This window comes from Lacerta agilis, chromosome 3 (assembly GCF_009819535.1).
Source record: "Lacerta agilis isolate rLacAgi1 chromosome 3, rLacAgi1.pri, whole genome shotgun sequence".
Lineage (NCBI taxonomy): Eukaryota > Metazoa > Chordata > Lepidosauria > Squamata > Lacertidae > Lacerta > Lacerta agilis.
This window is the reverse complement of record NC_046314.1, coordinates 94,527,440-94,547,837: the sequence shown is the minus strand read 5'-3', so window position 1 is coordinate 94,547,837 and position 20,398 is coordinate 94,527,440. Positions and strand designations below refer to the sequence as shown.

The 20,398-nt window shown below is 41.6% G+C and overlaps 1 protein-coding gene across 2 annotated transcripts in view; it reads right to left on the bottom strand.

Moving 5' to 3' along the window:
* The window catches only part of INTS7 (integrator complex subunit 7), a 39,040-nt gene that overhangs the window by 9,923 nt on the left and 8,719 nt on the right, over positions 1-20,398 (bottom strand). For both annotated transcript variants that reach the window (XM_033144816.1, XM_033144817.1), the window contains exons 8-16: positions 15,267-15,384; positions 13,573-13,704; positions 12,844-12,941; positions 11,360-11,599; positions 6,060-6,197; positions 4,809-5,015; positions 2,062-2,256; positions 1,070-1,173; positions 233-301 (exon numbers count right to left, since the gene is read on the bottom strand). In XM_033144816.1, the coding sequence (XP_033000707.1) occupies positions 233-301; positions 1,070-1,173; positions 2,062-2,256; positions 4,809-5,015; positions 6,060-6,197; positions 11,360-11,599; positions 12,844-12,941; positions 13,573-13,704; positions 15,267-15,384 (1,301 nt within the window). The remainder of the gene's footprint in view (positions 1-232; positions 302-1,069; positions 1,174-2,061; positions 2,257-4,808; positions 5,016-6,059; positions 6,198-11,359; positions 11,600-12,843; positions 12,942-13,572; positions 13,705-15,266; positions 15,385-20,398) is intronic.

Sequence of the window (20,398 nt, the reverse complement as noted above, 5' to 3'; positions counted from 1 at the left end):
ATTTCAGTGAAATGCAGCTGAAGTTTCTTTCAGATGAACAAATAAAGGTAAATTTGAATGGATTCTTCCAAATACGCAAAACGTTTAACTTTGTGCAACTTTATTTCACAGGAGCCCTGGCTAAACTACTGCTAGACATTTTCGCCTTGATTAATGGCTACTTAAATTAGAAAATAATGGCAAGACTGGGTGACAAGAGGCTGAAGAAAGTTTAAGTCTGTGCCATATTTACCTTGCAGATTCAGGATCTAAAATCAGGGCTTCGATCGCATGTGATATCAATAAGCAGCCTTGCTGCTGTCTGACGTGATGTTAAAGGTGAACAAATGAAATTGGCAAAATCAAATTAAGATTACGTGGTTCATTAAAATAATGGCCGTAAGTTACTAGAATCAGCATGGCCTTCATTTCTGGTGAGATCATAATACAACATGAATTTAAGCAACTTGATTCCACAGACCACTTCACACATACAACCTGGTCTGGATACAATGCAGAACCAGTGTCTAACCCTATGCAAACGTGCCTAGGGAGGTGTCAGGTTCATGCACACACACCCCGACCCCCGCCCATTTTGGTCAGGAACAGGAGATTTGAAACATTTGGACCCAAGCTATTTACTGGTTTGCCTGCACCCATACTAATCTGCCAACACCACCCTGTTTCGGAAGCTCACCTGTGCCCCACCCTTAGGTCAGCAATTTGAGTGACCTTGAGGGAAGAGACCCTTGCCCATGGTGGCATCATAGCTACAGAGCTCCCTCCCACTGAACCGGTGCCAAATCTCTACATTGCAGTGTTTTCCAGAAGGCCCTAAAGAACAGCCTTCTAGGTATGATGTTTGATAGCTGGGTGATGGTCTGACACAATGATATCAAATGCTAAATTCTGGCTAACAAACTTCAGTGTTTGGTGTTGGCTTTAAAAGGAAACTGGCATGCTGAATTTGTAAGAAAGTTACGTTCGCCCCATGTCCTAAACTCCAGTAATAAATTCTTAAGAGTCATATTTACAAGGCATATCCTTAGAGGAAAAATAACCAAGCCCTGTGCTTTGAAAAGTAGGATACAGCTCCACATTCCTCAAAGTCGCTGAGTCTGCATCAAAGGATGATTGATAGAGATCTCCGTATCTTGCAGCTAGGTTCCTGAATTCTTCCATGGAGAGTTTCATCTGCAGCAGCAAAAGGGGTGGGGACAAAAGCAAAGCACTACTCATGATGGATTGCACTGAACTGAACTAATATTTTTATTTCTTTGTATATCCTTGTGCTATGCTCGCTTTTCTCATTTGTTTCCATTAGGTCATAAACTGAAAAGGTCAAACAAATACAACACAGAACCCCTGCACTGAGCCTCCATATCACTGGCTCAACTGGCAAGACTGTACCTTCTCTCCATCCTGTCTTGGGACGCAGGCTCGCCTGAAGCCAAATGAGCTTCCCTGAGCAAAGGGGACAAGATTGGAGCATTCACTGTAAGAGATTAACTCTGGTGCAAGCAAGACTAAAGCAGGGCAGGAACATCTTAACAAATCAACTGCCATATGAATTCTGTGAAGTGGAAGTGTTAACATGCCGCAGAAGGCAAGCAAGGAGGGGAGACTTAGTACTTCCACTGGGAGCACCTTTCACTGAAAAAGCTATGTTTCTGGCCTCCATATAAGGTGGGACCTTTAGCAGGGCATCATGAAACAGATCTTACTATGCCAAATCAGAGATAGGGAACATGTAAGCCTCTAAATGTTGTTAAACTCCAGCTCCCCTAATTCCCTGCCAATGTGACCTGTGGTCAGGGATTATGGGAGTTCATAGCTCCTGGGCACAGGCACTAAACAATATTCTTTCTGAAGAAGGTCTGTACCTTTTCAACATGTTTATAGGAGAACACTGTGGCTTCTGCCCATTGCAAAAGGAGCCTCATCCTTTAATGATCGGCTGAATTGCAGCTACTGGTCACTTTTTTGGTCAGTGTTCACTGTTCATTTGTTTTCATCTCAGCACACCAAGCCAAGTAAAAATATAATTGCACGTTCATAACATGAACAAACTGGAGCACATGCCTGGTTGGAAATGCGTCCACACCGCTGAAGGTCACTGCCTGAGGTCATGACAAGTGTTGTGGCAATGGCAGGTGGAGGACTAGTCTTCAGGCTATTACAAGTGCAGATGAGCTGAGAGAAAGCCTGAAGGAGGTCAATCCGGAGTTTGACAAACCCACACTGAAAGCTCAAAGGGTTAAGGGGTGTGCTGGCAGCCTGAAAGACAAACAAAACACAGAATCAGAACTTTGAGACTGGTGACCCAAGTCAAAAGCCATTGAAGAATGCCCTTTCAATTTTAGAAATCATTTCCCTATAAGAACACTTTGTTTAGATAATGTGGGATATTTGTGGGATTATCTATTAGTATTCAGAAGAACATTCCATGGGTGAACTTTATGGATGACAGCTCCCACAGATATTCAGAAGTTGCTACTGCTGCTTAGAGCAGGGGGATAGACTTTTACAAGATTTAGATTAATAAGCAAATGTAATTTAGATTAGGAGTGGGTAGAGTTCAGGCCTGTGAGATCTATTTTGTTTTTTACAAGTCTTCTTCTTCTTCTTCTTTGGTGATCACTTGTAGCAGAGTAAAATTGTCTTCCATAAACACAGTTTTAACAATGAGTCCGTAAGTGACTGTGGAGGCCAATTCTGGATCCACATGTCCTTCCACAGTGGGGACATTGGTTTCCAGGTGGGAGTTGATCACGGTGTGGATTTGCCAAGCATGCCTTCCTCCTAGCACGTTTCTCCCTTGCGTCCTGAGTTTGAGTGTCTTCAAACCCCATGACACCTTTGGTAAAGGCTGTTCTCCAACTGGAGCACTCACAGGCCAGTGTTTACCAGTGCCAATATTAAAAATGAGCAGCTAGAATAGCAGCAGATTTCTAAGGAAGGATATAAGGATATGTATTTGTCCAGCCTTTGTGAAGGATGATATTCTGATCCTGATTTGCTTGAGAACCCAAGTTAAGGGCCAAAGAGGTAAAGGGAGACAGAGGAGAAAGAAAAGAAAAGAGCATATGCACAAAGAGGACATTTGTAAATGGCATGTAGACACACAGCTTGTATGCATTCAGCAGCAATACTTTCTGAATTAAAATATTTGTCAGAGTTCTGCGGATGTCCAAGCTAATAAACAAAGCTCTGTGATTTCCATATACAAAGGGCACAATAAAAGACACATGAAACAACCAAATCAGTATTTGCCCAGAGAGATGAACAAACTACTTAGCTGCCTTTTTAAAGCTTCATAAGAAACAATTACTAGGTTAATAAAAGGCTCAAACTAGGGCACATACATTGCAAAGGCAACCTAAAACATCAATTTTCTCATACTGTGGTTCTTCTATTGAAATGGGGACTATTTTTGTCATGATAAGCAATTAAATACATTTTCTGCTCCATATAAAACAAGCTCTATCTTATTTCTGCTTGCCTGAGCTGACAAATTGCCTTCTTCTGGAGTCAGAAATGTTCACGCACACGTTGTGCAACACAGGACTGCAGCAATTCAATAGAGCTGGCAAGTTAAATAAGCCTTGTGCCTGTCTTCTTCCTACCACATCAAGGGACTCACTTTGAAGACAATGTATTTATATCCTGTAATTTTTGAAATCAAGTTTGGACAAACTGTGTCTCACAACATGTATCCCCCTCAAGGTGCTTTTCTGCAGGCTCTCTCCCTTCCCCGAGGAGCCTTCTGGCTCTTTGAATAGCCATGGCAATGGGAAATCAGAACAGAGGATATAGGGCCATTCCTATCCTCACTACAAACCTGCAAGGTAGATTAAGGAGAGATCAAGTCAAGTTTACCTATGGACCTCTGGGGTGAGGCTGGATTGATCTCTGCCTGCCTGAATTCAGTCGAATGTTCTAACCACAACAACACACTGAACTGAGCACAGCTTTGAAAACGAAGAAGCTTAAAAATGTATATTCATTACTTGGCCACGTCTCATGCTTCCCACACCCATTTTAAGTGGTAGATCCAGAATTTCTTGGATTTGTTATTAATGTCAGTATAAGCTTATGAAACGCAGTCCATAATAAGGTCAAGCCGAGCCTCCAACACATTAATGCAAATAATCCACAAATGATGTTGTTGTTCATGTAACCAAAATACAAATTAGTTGCTGTTTCTCTACTGCATAATATATTTTCAGTGCAGCAGGGCAAGTCCCTCTCCCTGGCTAAGCATTTCAAGAATGCAGAATAGGTTCCATTCCAGCAAATGCAACCAAAGGTAAACAAAAGAGGGAGGAAAGGTCTTTGTTTTACGGAAGATAACTCTGGTGACTCTTGGCTGATTGCACAAGGAATCCGAGATCGTTCATACTGCAGCCAAGACTGCTATTGTTCAATCTCTGCCTCCTGCGCACTCATGTGATGATAAATGTTAATGTGATCATGAAAGCAGTGGGTTCATACCTACTCTGTCAAACAGCAGTAGTTTACTGGTTTAATTATTACAGGAGTAAGCTACATTACTGATGAAATTACTTCTGGAGTCTTGCACTGCCAACATGCCAATTCGGTAGCGACCAATCCACTTTGATGGCCATGTAGACAGAAAGAAGGTAAAGATCTTAAACGCTAAAGTTCTTGCTGGAATAAGCTACTGCTGCTTAAGAAAGTGTAAGAGCAACATTTGTTCTTCCAAGGCATTTGAAGAAGAGTCTAGTTAGAAACAGTAGTGAAAAAGGACAATTGCTTTAACCTACAGGTCTGCAACAAGTAAATGGGGGGTGGGAATTCACACTGACCGTTAAGGATGCTATTCCTTTGTGGTAAGATTTCAGTGACTCAGCAATACAGGAAAGTGCTGAACTATAATCATCCTTTTGTAGCCCTGTCAGGCACTGCTCTGCATGGGAGAACTCCTTCAAGCTATTTAGCCAGAAGTAGAAGTGTTCTGAAGCCACCTGAGTCAGCAAGCTTTGATACAGCTCTCTGGCCATGCCATGGTTACCCTATGCAGGGGAACAAGAGAGAGATTTACAGAACGAAAACAAAACAAACAAAAAACACCTCTGCACTTAAACCAAATGATAAAACAGGATCAGAATAATATGAAATCGTTAAAAACATTTCAAAGTCGTTCTTTCCATTCAAAGCTTGAATATATCCCACAAACGGAACCTTGCTGAGAATCTTGCTCTCCCCACTGAAAGGCCTTAGTCTTTCCCAGTGAAATCTAAAATACTGCCCCTGCTCAAGGTGAGTGCTCCAATTGTTGTTGTTGTTGTTCAGTCGTTCAGTCGTGTCCGACTCTTCGTGACCCCATGGACCAGAGCACGCCAGGCACCCCTATCCTCCACTGCCTCCCGCAGTTTGGCCAAACTCATGCTAGTAGCTTCAAGAACACTGTCCAACCATCTCATCCTCTGTCGTCCCCTTCTCCTTGTGCCCTCCATCTTTCCCAACATCAGGGTCTTTTCTAGGGATTCTTCTCTTCTCATGAGGTGGCCAAAGCACTGGAGCCTCAACTTCAGGATCTGTCCTTCTAGTGAGTACTCAGGGCTGATTTCTTTGAGAATGGATAGGTTTGATCTTCTTGCAGTCCATGGGACTCTCAAGAGTCTCCTCCAGCACCATAATTCAAAAGCAAGTGCTCCAATTAACAGCTGCCAAAATGGGACTCTACAAAAATGGTATCCGGACCCTACCATATCTCCAATGAAATCAGCTGATTTTTGTTGTTGTTGTACAATTAGCTGAGGGGAATTGGTGCATCAATAGCTGGAATATGTCAGGTAGAATTGCTTTAATTTAGCATGCTTTTACATATTTTAATTCCTTTTAATTCTACTCCTTATTCTTAAAAAAGGCCCTAGTACAGCAAAAAAAGAAAAAGAAAAAAAAGATGCAGCCACTTTATATCACGTAGGTGGGGCAATTATCTCCCCAAAAGGTCTTCATGGGGAATTTAAGGAGTACAAATAGTTACTTTCAACTCAGTCAATTAGCCTTGCTTATTGGGGAAACCTAAATTATAAACTATGGATCACACATACCATTCTGGAAGCTTGTCTGGCTATCCTGTAAGCTGTCCATCCATTAGAGACATTTTCAAGCTGTTGTTTGATAACAGTTTTCACTTCAGAGGATAAAGTCTTCTGGCTGGCAACAAATATCACAGTAGCAAGAGATACCTAACAAGGAAGGAATAGTGCAAAGCTGAATGAAAAAATAAATCACACAGACCCTAGTCACAAATAATGTGGAATCATAGTCTGCCATCACCAGCATGAGCTTCTCATCAGGGTCCACCCCCACTTGCACAATGAATACAGTCGTACCTTGGATCCCAAACGCCTTGCAAGTCAAACGTTTTGGCTCCCAAACACCACAAACCCGGAAGTGAGTGTTCCAGTTTGCAAATGTTCTCTGGAACCTTGCAGCCAATCGGAAGCTGCGCCTTGGTTTCTGAATGTTTTGGAAGTCGAACAGACTTCCGGAACGAATTCTGTTCAACTTCCAAGGTACGACTGTAGTTATGTTCCTGGTTCACTAGTAAATTTGCCTTCCAATCAGAATCACAATGACAAATTAGGATCAAACTGTAATGCAATCCTGGTTTGTGGGGAAACTGGTGGTTACACAAACCATAGTTTACTAGGTTTAGACAAAACAGCATTGCTGCTAAACCAGGAGTGGTAAGTACTTTATTCAATCTCTGACCACCACAACAGGAGGAATATAGAAGGGGAAGACAGAGTCCAAGGTTCATACTCCTTAAACCACGGTTTAGTGCTACATTTGAATAGTTTTCTGTTACTTTCTTTGAAAGGTTAATAACCACTCTAATAGAGTGGTACCTTGCAAGACGAATGCCTCGCTAGACAAAAAACTCGCTAGACGAAAGGCATTCACTAACAAAAGGGTGACTCGCAAGACGAATTTTCCTATGGCCGTGACTCGCAAAACGAAAACGTTTTGCGATTTCCCCCCCGTAAAACTACGCTTCCTCTGACCGTGCTTCGCAAGACGAAATTTCCGCTATATGACAACACTCGTGGAACGAATTAATTTCGTCTTGCGAGGCACCACTGTACCAAACACACTTCCAATAGAACTTAGGACCCAGTCAAACACTCTTGAGCTTGGATACATTTACCTCCATTAAAGTCTCGTGGATTTCAGTGGAAATTGCTTGCAAGTGGGTCTGTCTGAAAAGGATTGCAAGCTTTGGCAAATAAACATGGGGCTATATACAGCTGAAACTTGAAAAATTAGAATATCAAGGAAAAGTCCATTTATGTAAACAATTGTTATCATTAGTTACTGGAGTTTAATATATGAGATAGACTCATGACATGCAAAGCAGATATGTCAAGGCTTTAATTGTTATAATTGTGATGATTATGACGTACAACTGATGAAAACCCCAAAGTTGAAATTATTAATTTGGGGTTCTCATCAGCTGTACGCCATAATCATCACAATTATAACAAATAAAGGCTTGACATATCTCACTTTGCATGTCATGAGTCTATCTCATATATTAGTTTCACATTTTAAGTTGAATTACTAAAAGAAATGAACCTTTCCACAATATTCTAATTTTCTGAGTTTCACCTGTACAACTGGAGCACTGAAATTAATGCGTAGGTCTAGCTTAAGGCCACTGATTTCAACTGGTCTACTATGAGAACAACTTAGCTGGATACAACCAATGGTAGTGAAATGGCTTTATGCCCTCGTAAAAGCCCTGTTAAATCAAACTACAAATCCAGCACCTGTGATGAGTCAGGTATCACCAGAAGGGCATTAAAACAACAGCTCTGCATTATTGCTTTGCAACCTGCATTCAGCATTGCCTCATGGCTAATGACTGATGTGAGAATTTGCTTAATCCCCCCTTTAAAGCCATCTAAGCTAATGTCGCCTTCACATCTTATGACCATAATTCCACAAATTATGTACTATCTGAAGTGCTTCTTCTTGTCTGTCCTGCATCTACTGCTAATCAGTTTCACCGACTGATCCAATTTCTAATCTTATATGAGAGGGCAAAAAAACCTGCTTTTCCACACCATACATAATTTTACGAGCCTCTACCATGTCCAACCTTTAGACACGTTTTTTCCTAAACAAAAAAGCCTTTTCTGGTACGGAAGGCGTTCTAACCCCTTGATTTTGGTGGTCCTTTTCTACGCTTTCCCATTTGTTACGCTTTTGAGGCTTATAAAGATATTAAAAAGTAGAAATACATTCAGCAACACAGTCACAACAAATAATTGGAACAAAATTACATGAAAATAGCATATAGCAAACAACTGGCTGTTTCAGCCCTCTGCCCATTATATCTGAAACACCTTTATTAGTTTCACACACAGCAGTGTGTGGGATCAGGCAGTTCTTCCCCAAGCCTGCCACTTCCCTGGGCCTGTTCCCTGAGCATCAGCAAGAGAGCTGAGGGAACTTGGCTAGCATTGACAAGGCAGTTTGTGCATGTTTGTCCACACACAAGCACTTTCAATTGAACTGTCTCAACGTTTCCTGCCCACACTAGTGGGTGGTACTTGATGGCAATGTGTTCAAACGCTGAGTTATTGCCTGCTGCCCTCAACTGATACCTGCACACCCTCCCTGAGGTCCAGAAACCTGAGCTCTGTTGTGGGCAAATATCTGTTCATTTGTGCATGCAACACCTCTCTCTCTCTCTCTCTTTCTCTCTCTCTCTCTCCCTCTCTCTCTCCATGTTTTCCGATACACAAGACTTTCACAAAGCAGGTTTAATTACAGTGGTGCCCCGCTTGACGAAAATAATTCGTTCTGCGAATCTTTTCGTCTAGCGGTTTTTTCGTCTAGCGAAGCGGCAATGCAAACCGTGGTTTTCGCTAGACGAAAAAAAACTTCGTCTTGCGAGGCAGCCCCATAGACAATTTCGTCTTGCGGGGAAGCCTTCCACTAGACCAGGCATAGGCAACCTTCGGCTCTCCAGATGTTTTGGACTACAATTCCCATCATCCCTGACCACTGGTCCTGTTAGCTAGGGATCATGGGAGTTGTAGGCCAAAACATCTGGAGAGCCGAAGGCTGCCTATGCCTGCACTAGACGAATGCCTTTGTCTAGCGAGTTTTTCGTCTAGCGAGGCATTCGTCTAGCGGGGCACCACTGTATATGTTCATTTGTATTGCCTGAGCCCATCAAAGAGTGCCTTACCAAAGGAAGCAGTGGAAGGGGTGATTATGGCACTCAGCAAAACATCACCGCACATATAAAAAAACTGCAACCACACAATGCGCTTCAACACCTCCACAGTTGAGTAAAGTTGGTCCCCAAGCCGCATTATCTGTGGAGTGGGGAAGATTCAAATCAAATGGGGTGTGGATAAGGGCTGCCACTTGGATAATGGGGGCAATACAAAAACCATGCAGACATGGGATGCATCAAATCCACTTTGAGCTGTCTTGTGTCTACAGCCATGGTGGAAATGGGTAAGACTTTTTACAGTGATGCTGTCATTTCCAGGCCAAGCTGACCACCCATGTAAAACAAGTGCCACCTACTGGACTGACAGAGTATTAAGATTAATAAGACTGCAGATATACTACTAATTGGATGTGTTTCAGGTTTGGGATGCAGACTTTTAAGTTTCCTTTACTGACTGAAAAATACAAAAATCTCTTTGATGCTTACTTAATAGAAGTTAATCAATTTAACATGCCACTCCTCTGTACTATCAAGTTCATCGGGGGGGTTTTCCATTTACAGTATTAAAAATGCTCTCATTTTAAACTCATTCCATCCACATGCTTCTTTCACATCTTCTTCTGTTTTATGTCCCCTTCCTCTTCTATTATGTCTCCTCCTTCTACTTTTCCTTTCTTGGTTATCTGTCGGGATCTCTGGCATTGCCTTTCTACTCCTGCTCTTTCTTTTCTGGTGTGCAAAAAACTTCCAACAGTAATTCACTCATGCTTTCCTATACTGTTCTTCCTGTATTGCTGATCTGTTCTTAGAACTTTTAACTGCATACCATTCCAATTTCTCTTTATGCAGGTTATCTATCATACACAGGATTATGAATGGATTAAATAAAATACAGTTAAACCATGGGACTCACTGCTGCAGGAGACAGTGATAACCATCAATTTGGATGGCTTTAAAAAGGATGATGCAAATTCATGGAGGATAAGCCTATCAAGAGTTACCAGCCATAACTGGAGGCTATACTCTGCCTCAACAGACAGAGGCAGTGTGCTGAATACCAGTTGCTGGAAACTGCAAGAGGGAAAAGGGCTCCTGTGCTCAGGTCCTGCTTGCAGGTTTCCTTCAGCCATCTGGTTGGCCACTGTGAGAACAGTGGACTAGATAGGTCACTGGCCTGATCCAGCAGCCTCTTTTTATGTTTCTTATATTGCACACCTTCAGGCAAGGGCTTTCCAACTGTCTGTCTGTCTGTCTCTCTCTCTCTCTCACACACACACACACCCAATTGTAAAATGCCTAGTATGTAGGCACCCTCTTCCTCTCTCTATACACACACACACACACACACACACACACAGAGAGAGAGAGAGAGAGAGAGAGAGAGTGTGTTCTTCAGTAATCACACTGACTTCATGAAAATCCAGGGTGTCCAGTGACATCATTATTTAATTAAAAAAGCCAACTGTCTATCTAGCATCTCATCTAGTAGCCAAACAAGCTTCTCTACTGACTGAACATTCAGTTGATATATAAAACTGTAATATCAGTGCTCTGATGCTAATCCCTCATATTTGTTAGACAGAAGCATGTTGGCTTTGAAAATAAAGGGTTTTTTTAAAAAAAAAAAAAAAGCATCATGACTAGTGGCAACCATAGGTTAGATGAAGGATATGTCTGCCCAGATATATGCTTTCAAACTTGTTGGATGCAATGGTTTGTCATACTGTAATGTGCTTTCACTCTCTCACAAGTTCATGGACACATTCCTCCAGTACCACAGGTAGGAAATGAGAAGCAATGAAATCATTTCATGTAAAATTGTTATCCAAAACCAACATGCATTTCTCTACAATAGGTATGATAAGCAAAAATGAAAAGAGAAGTAACAAGTCTTTTAAACATGAATGCTAACACCCTGAAAGAATGGGACAGAAGAAACGCGGCAAAGGATACAAGGATACAAAAAGAGAAAGAAACCCCATGATGAGAAGAGATAGCAAAAAACACAGCTATGTTGTAAATGCATCATGGTTTCCACTGCAATGAGGCAAGTTGACTGTTATAAAACATGTAATACTAGATATTTACAAAATGATTATTCAGTCCAATGGTACCCAGGTCCAGTTTGCTATATCTGGAATCAATGTTGCTTACCAAAAGCTCTTGCTGTTTATCAGATGCAGATCGTCCAATCACTTTATAGAGATCCATCAGGTCCCCCAGCATTCCGTCTCCCAAGACCGGTAACTGCATAGCAATGGCTGCCAAGCAGTGGCACATGAGAATCCTGGCAGCATCTTGAGCACTGTGCAGCTGTGTCAACAAGGACTCCACAATTGACTGGCTCAGGTGGGGGCGGCACTTGGCCAGTTTCACCATGCAAGTGAGTGCTATCTGCATTGGGGGGGACGGGACAAAAAAATCCTTGTTCAGCATTCATCGCAAATCCGTAAAACGCTACTCGTTTTTGGTCACAACATTCATGTAACCATGAAGATGCAAAATAAAGTATAAACCAAAAAACACAAAGGCATTCTGCCAAATCACCAAACCCTATAAACTGAAGAACATGCAGGGAGGATTCAGATTTAGGAAGTGCACAGAGAGAGGAGAGGGAATGGAAGTTACACTGCAGAGCCAGAAGTCCTTGCACTAATGGAAATGCTTTGCTGGATACTGCCCTTAAGCTTCTGTACAGCAGATCCTTCCTCATTTGGGAATCATCAGCTGCTTCTAAACTTAAAACTAAGTTGGGCTGATTATATCCTGCCTAAAAAAGATAAACTGTGTTTAGCTTTAAACTATGATTCATTGGAGGAAGCCAGGATCAAACCGTGATTTATGTGGTTTAAACAGAGGATAGCACTCTAAGTCCCATCTCCATTCTGTTTTTACATAGATTAGACTCATGCTACATACAATCAACACATATAATATTACTACTTATTGTATGGAACGACAATGAGACAAACTACACGTTCACCTATCCCAAGTACAGTGGTACCTCGGGTTAAGAACTTAATTTGTTCTGGAGGTCCGTTCTTAACCTGAAACTGTTCTTAACCTGAGGTACCACTTTAGCTAATGGGGCCCCCCGCTGCCACTGAGCGATTTCTGTTCTCATCCTGAAGCAAAGTTCTTAACCCAAGGTACTATTTCTGGGTTAGCGGAGTCTGTAACCTGAAGTGCCTGTAACCTGAGGTACCACTGTATTTTTCCTGACCACCTGCTCCACAAAGGGCATTAACTCATTTGCATGTCAGTCCTCACTCTTTGGTTATATAGGGTGGCCAGTTCACAAGAGCACAGTGAGGCAAATGTTGGGCTACTCCAGACTTGCTAACTTAATGAGTCCTAACAAAATACAAAATTCAAAAAATAAAATAAAATTCCTTCCAGTATCACCTTAGAGACCAACTAAGTTTGTTATTGGTATAAGCTTTCTTGTGCATGCACACTTCTTCAGATACTGAGTCCTGCCCTTGATCTGTGTGCATTCTGTAGTACTTGGGCATTTATTTCTCCTTTAAGTAGTTAACCAGACCACAAAAAGAGGCCCCACTAAAACTACCTGCATTGCTCTTACATAGATTAATATGGAAGACAACTGGGGGGTGGGGGGTAGATTTATTATTTACCTTTAAGGTTGATTGAGTACCTGGACTGCTGTCTTGACTACAAAGAACAAGGAGGGATTCAAGGCCAAAGACAGCATCCTGCTCCAACGGCAGAAGATCTAGGACAAATATTTAAACTTTAATTCCTTACTGTTTTAATACTAGCCACTGTGGTCGTCATGGCCATGAAAGAGAACAAAACATTTCCCCTTTAACATAATTTGGAAATCTGGAATCTAGAAATGCCTTGATGTAGTAATACAGCACAGCCAAATGAGTTTAAATAAATTCCATCAGTTTAAAACACCGAGAACTGAAATGCTGTCAGTTCTAGCTCGCATACATTTCTTGTTGTTAGGGAGAAGACAATGGTGAAATGAAAAACAAAACAAAACAAACCACATGACCATTAGATCTGGCTATAAACTGTAAGGCAGCAACACCATTGTAAAATTGCTCTTTCATTACATTGGCAGAGAAATGAGCAGGATGTCTGCAGTTCACACCCAGTCAACTTAAGAGCAGTGCACTGATTTACATTAGGATGGCCATGCTTAGCTCTCATTCCAACAAAATACTGCATAAGCAATGTAAAAATAGTGAAAATTAACAGCAATTATTTGAGCTCTCAAGTTTAGCATCAAAGGTAAACGTCCACAGGAGTTCAACTTGTTTCCAAAGGAAAACACAGCACATTACATCAAACATGGGGAGATCTACTATGACACACCCACACCCTTTTAGAATTACCTTTTTCCTGGCATGAAGCAGCTATGTTTGTCAGAACTCGGATTCCATGAGCTGCAATCCCCTGGTTATTATGGTAACAGCATTCCTGTGCTAGTTTGACTAGATCAGATGATCTTGTAGTAGCTGTTGCTCCTAAGGGAGAAATAGTGGGATACTTCTAAACAGTGAAGCCTTGTTCATTACATGCAGTATTTTCTTTTCCACAGTTTAAGAGCAAGGGAAAAATAGGAAGATGGTCTGGCTATAAGCACTTCCTAACCTCCAACTACGCTATAAAGGGGTCTTTATTTATTATTGTTGTTAATAATATGCCACCCATCGGACTGGGTTACCCCAGCGACTCTGGGCGGCTTCCAACAAATTAAAACACAGTAAGACATCAAACATTAAAAACTCCCTATACAGGCCTCCCTTCAGAAGTCTCCTAATAAGAAATAAGACTGGTGTAGTGCATCCATTTGAGCAAGCTGCAAAGCTTCCAGAAAGGGAAGCAGCAGCACAAGCCCCTCTCTAAACTTCCTTATTTCTCAGCACCTCTGGAGGCATTGGGGAAGAGGATGCTGCTGTCATTTTTCAGCTTCTTCAATGCCTCACACAGGGTGAAATAGAACTCTGGGGTCCCTCCCACCCAAGTGATTTGTTCATGACAGAGGTCTTGGGGGTTGGGGGCCCAAGAGCTGAATTTTTGCTTTATCATGAGCATTTTTTCAGAAACAGCATGCACAGGAGAAGGGAGGGCCCAAAGATGACTACAAATAATGTTGGCTCTTAAGCCAACGTTGTAGAACCTGCACAGAACTGTACTGCTCTTCCAAAACACAAAACAGCCAGCTGGCCACTATCCACGTCCATCTTATCTCAAATTTAAGCAAGTTCCAATCCCTATAATATACCCTAGATTCCATCAGCCCCACCATTCATTTATTTTTAAATGAAATGGTAGATACTCCACACCCTTGTAGAAAAATAGTCTGCAGGGCGGCTTTGGGATCCTCATCTTTTCTCAGTCTACCTTGCTTCAGGGGCTTGTTTCAAGGTTGAAAGGCTGTTCCAAGTTCATTGGAGAAGGAGCGGAATATGAAGACAACAAATCATTCATTCAGATTCAAAGAGCTACCAAAGATAAGTGGGTTTAAACTCCTCCAAAATCAATAGGCCTTCACATAAACCAAATCAGGACTCAAAACACAGAATGCATCAACAATCTGATTAACTTAAGAGACCATCCTGAGACATAGCTGGAGAGCAGAGGATGGTTTAAATCAGATGTGCCAATCAGTTCATGCAATACTGTGTATAGCGAAAACACCAAACTAGGCAACTCAAGCAACTTTAAATGGTAAATAATGTATTCTACCTTACTGTCCAACATATTAATTCATGTTAGAGAAGTACAGGTTTTAAAATGATCATATGCAGAGTAGAATGGTGTCAGAGAATACTAATGTGGAAGGCAACTGTAGCGCAGGACTAGTTTCTTGGTTTATAATTTCGGTCATTATCATAGTCTTACAATGTGATTAAAATTAGCTCTGCAGCTTTTGAACTGCTTCAGTGCCTTCCAAGGAAACACACTTTTCAACATTATTTATAGTGTTCAAAAGACTGAAAACCACCACTTATACTAATATCTGCAAAAGACCGATTTTTTTTTGAAAGTGTGCCAAAATTAGGCTGATCTAATCTATTCATACCTGGAGCAATGCTGAAGTACTGTTTGATGGCTACTGTCCCCGACAGTGTGGAAAGTACAGATAGCATGCCTAGTTTCATGCTGTCATAAGGAGTTTGAAGAGCACATTCACATAGTGCCTAAAAGCCAGGAGATAGGATAATTTTAGTACAAGGAAGGAAAATGAATTAAAAATTATTAACATGTGTTCATCATGATTGATTCACACGCATACATAATATAACAGAATATACATAATACATAATATAACATAAATGTAATATATAATAATAGTAAATAATAATAACTTGATGATTCCTGGTTGAGGATGCAAAGTGCCCCCATTGGGAAAAAAATATTAGTAATTGTAAATACTTGGCAATTGTATAAAGCCTGGGTATTCAAAATTCTTCACACACATTATCTCAGCAGTCCTTATAATAACCCTATAAAGCTGTTCAATATTATCCGCATATTGCAGGTTGGGTAGCTGAGAAAGATAGAAAGCAACTTGCCTAAGGCTGCCCAATGAGGAGAAGGCAGATTTGTTCTCCGTTGCTCCAGTGGGCAGGACCTAAACTAATGGGTTTTGAAATGACAAGGAACATAATTTCAGCTAAAAATCAGAGGAAAAAACACTTCCTAATGCAAAGAGCTGTTTGATAGTGGGAAAGACCACCTCAGGAGGTGGCCAGCTCTCATTTTCTGGAGCAATTCAGGCAGAGGAACAATGTCTTTTCTTGTAAGGGATAACCACCATTTCAGCTCTATAAATAATTATAATAATATAATTTATTCTATGATTCTACACTATGGGATTTGGGGAGGTATCCAATATGCACATTCCATTTGCTGAAGGATTTATTTTTGCACAACAGAACTGCCCCCCCCTTTCCCTGCATGTGCCTGCACCCTCTCCAAATCCACTCTTGAAGGTTAGGGGGAAACCCAGAACAGTTTTACAGGGTGCCTGGAGTGAGGCAGTCCCACTGTGCAGCCAGTGGAGCTGATGGAGTGAGTGTGCTGAATAACACCCTTGAATTTCAGGCTTTCAGGCTCACAGCTCAATAGCTCTTAGTCACTACACCATGCCAGGTCCTGTTTGAGGTGACAGGAAAGCTTTACCTGTGGTCTTTCTCACATGTGATGGTTGCCTCAAACATGCAAGTCAACATTTGTTACTGGAGTCATGGGTGATGAGCATGCCAGTATGAAGTTACAGGCAGGTAGCCGTGTTGGTCTGCCATAGTCAAAACAAAACAAAATAAAAAATTCCTTCCAGTAGCACCTTAGAGACCAACTAAGTTTGTTCTTGGTATGAGCTTTCATGTGCATGCACACTTCTTCAGATACACACATATCTGATACACTGATATCAGATACACACATATGCCAGTATGAAATCAGTCATAGAACCTGAGGTCAGTCATAAGAATCAGTGTGCTATGCACTTCACTAAGTCAAGGATTTTTGAGCTGAATTACCTGATATTTCACATTCATTCACACCAGGAAAGGAAGTGTCATTCCATGCAAGTATATATCTCTCAACTGGGAAAGATTAAATGTCACCATGAAGTACACTGGTAGCTTTCTTTGTGCTGCTGCAGCTGGCAGAAAAAAATCCTACGCACAACATTCACTAGCGTGACATCATCATTTAAGGTTCAGGTACAACTGAATGCATTTATAGCCCCTGCCCCCTTCTAGGCAAAACACTTCTCACTTAAGCAACACACCTTCAGGGGTTAAAAGGTGAAAGGAGGGAGAAAGTCTCTGACATGTCTTGGTAGCCCACACAACCTAAGAAATATAGAAGCCTCAAAAATAAGCACAGGGCATCACTACCTGTCCTTAACTAGTATCAGCTGCTGCTGCTGATATGCAACAAAAGTTATTTTCCTGATTGCAAACTTTCACAGGCATGGAAAAAATAGTTTCCTTTTAGAGGCACAGTCCTTACTAAGTACTGACTTATTTGTTCTGAAAAATGGTCTTTTTACTAGTGGCCTAATAAAAGGGGATGCAAGACATGGTGGAAGAACCTTCTCCCCTCTGTACAAAAGGGGGGGGGAAATAGCAGCTAGATAAGACAGCATCTGCATGGAATAAAGCATGCAAAGCATCTTTTTCAGCATCAGATTAGAATAATCTACTCTAGCTGTCATTTTTGCATTTTTACAGAATTAATGATGCTTGAGTAGAGATTGGATATGGAAGAAAGGAAAAATAGGGCAGAAGGAGGAAGTGGCAAGATTAATGGAACAGACAGATGTGTGGGGAAGTAGAAGAAAATATGCAGGCCAAAAGAAGTCACAGACAAATCTGTTCTAATTTTGGCTTTTCAGCAGATAGCGCCTGTGTATTTCAACGTTTCACCCACCTCCGTGAGAAAGGAAAGCTTTAAGAAGACAGATTTTCAATATACAGAAAACAAAGGAAGTGTCGAGTGTCCAACTAAGGCAAGGGGGAAAGACCAGGTTTATTTTTGTTTTAAATGGAACTGTGTATGTTGCACCCATCAATAGAACCCCTCCAATTCATTAATGAATTTCCTTGCCATTGCTACATGATGCTCTAGTGCTTAACAGAACTCTCTAAAGAAATTACATTTGTTCCTTCCATCACAACATGTTGGACAGGAAAAACCCCCCAATATTTTGCTAGCTGTTTGGAACTTCCATACACAAAGAAAGAGAGTTCCATTCATGCACAACCAGAAATTACAGAGAAAACAAAAGCGAAATTTGATTGTGACCCTAGAGTGTTTAAAACTAAATAAATCACTCAGTTTGCCATTGTCTTCTAAAACAGGTAATATCATACTACATTGATCCCAGCAGTCAGAATACACCTTATGGGAAAGTTAAAGATTTGCAGTCATCTTTCACATTTTCCCACCACTTCCTGTAGTTTTCTAACAGGAAACCACATTATTGACATTTTGCAAGAGTGATATAAATCTTTAGTAAATCTTCAGAATAGTTACCAAATGCAGGAATCCCTCTTTTGGTGTCACAGAAACAAAATTAAATTGCCCAGGCCCTACCTTCTTCCCAGATCTATGGGAGCTGGTTATATTTGCTCAGCTTTGAACCCTAGCTCAAATTCAGCACTCAGCAGCACATTCAAATAATAAAGCATGTCATATCCCACATATTCAGCCCGTATGTTTTCATTTTCTCATGATCCTTTCCTTGTTAACTCTTCATAGTAACCAAAATAAAATGAAAATCCAGCTTTCCAAGACTTGCATCAGTATTTGCACTCAGTTCCTTTCTTAAGCTTATTGTTCCAGCCGAAGGCCAGGACAAACTCGTATTAGGCAACAGTATTAATAAAATAATACAGAACATCCATCCATAATATAAAAGACTTTGTCAAGTTCCAGAGCGCTAAAACAGTTTCCCTTGTGCATTGCTGATAGCTCCAATTCTAATATTATTAAAATCTAATTTGCCAACATCCATGATGTAAGAGACAGAAGAGATATAGATTTAAACAAACAAATACAGTTCTACAAAGTGCTAAAAGTCCACAAGTTTTGACATTGTTCCCCACCTCATTCTTCTGGACAGATCTTGAGTAGAATTAGTATGGCTTACGCAGGTGGCGCTGTGGTCTAAACCACTGAGCCTAGGACTTGCTGATTGGAAGGTCGGAGGTTCAAATTCCCGTGACGGGGTGAGCTCCCATTGCTCGGTCCCTGCTTCTGCCCACCTAGCAGTTCAAAAGCAAGTCAAAGTGCATGTAGATAAATAGGGACCGCTCCGGCGGGAAGGTAAATGGCGTTTCTGTGCACTGCCAGAAGCGGCTTAGTCATGCTGGCCATAAGACCTGGAAGCTGTACGCTGGCTCCCTCGGCCAGTAAAGCAAGATGAGCGCGCAACCCCAGTCGTTCACGACTGGACCTAATGGTCAGGGGTCCTTTACCTTTACATGCAAAACAGTATTAGCAGAACACTTCTGATCAATGACAACTGAAACAAGAGCCAAGTCACACTATACTGTGGTCTGATCATGGGACCAGGAGCCATCAAAATGTTCTGCAGAATAGAGCAGGAGCACCTGACAGAATTCAATACTATGAGGAGGGAGGGAGAGCAAAACAGGGTTGTCAGCAGAAGGTGCATCACCAATTATTTCTCTCTCCAGCCTTTGACTTTAGACTGAAAATAGCAGAGATTTAAAATACCACCATCTGTCTGTATCACAGCACCTCTTGCTAGAACGTTTCAACGCATCACTGAGCATGGCTGAAAGGAAGAAAACCATATTAAAGAACATTGCGGCTGACAACATGTACCTTTGTTTCACATCATTAGCCATGGAAGAATAGAACAAAATGAAAACAGTGCTCCTCTAAACAGGTAGTCTGTCCCAACAAATGCTCTAATGTTTACAAGATGAGAGGCCTACAGCTAGAGACTTGGGCCGTTACTTCAAACGCACACTCCAGCTCTTGAACTTGCTGTGCAGATCCCTGGCCGTGACCCCCTCAGTTTCCAATTTCCTTTCATGCAAACACCACAAAGTTCTCCTTGTCCTTGGGTCCTGTGTAAGGTTTGCCTCCAGATGAAGGAGAAGGGTGGTAGTTCAGTAGTACAACATCTGCTTGGGTTGCAGAAGGGCCCAAGTACAATGCCTGGCATTTCCAAGTAGAGCTAAAAGAAACCCCTGCCTTGAAACCCTGAAGTGTTGCTGTCAGTCAGTGTGGACAGTACTGAGCTAGATGGACCAATGGCCTGACTCAGCATAAGGAAGCTTCCTAGGTTAAGCTTCCCCTTTCTTCACTTCCCTCTTAATTTAACTTTAGACTTGGCCTCCTTCATCTGTAGGCCCCACGCTACTGGTCAGCTCACTTCTTATTCTGCCCTTGCTTCAGCAACTCTCCCTCTGAACTCTCTGTTCTGCAGGTCCTTGGCCTTTTTCAGACAATCTCCTCCTGCTTGCCAGCAGCACCCATGTCTCAGTCTCTCCCTCCCCCCAAAACACACACTTAACACCTTCTGTCTCTAAGCTCCAAGTGGGATTTTTCTAGCCAAATTGACCTTTTACTTCCTTCACAGAAGATGCTCCAAAGCTCCAGCTTTTTTCCTGAATAGCTGTGAACATGCTGTGACAATACAGCAGCTCAGCAGATAGTTTGGGGTGG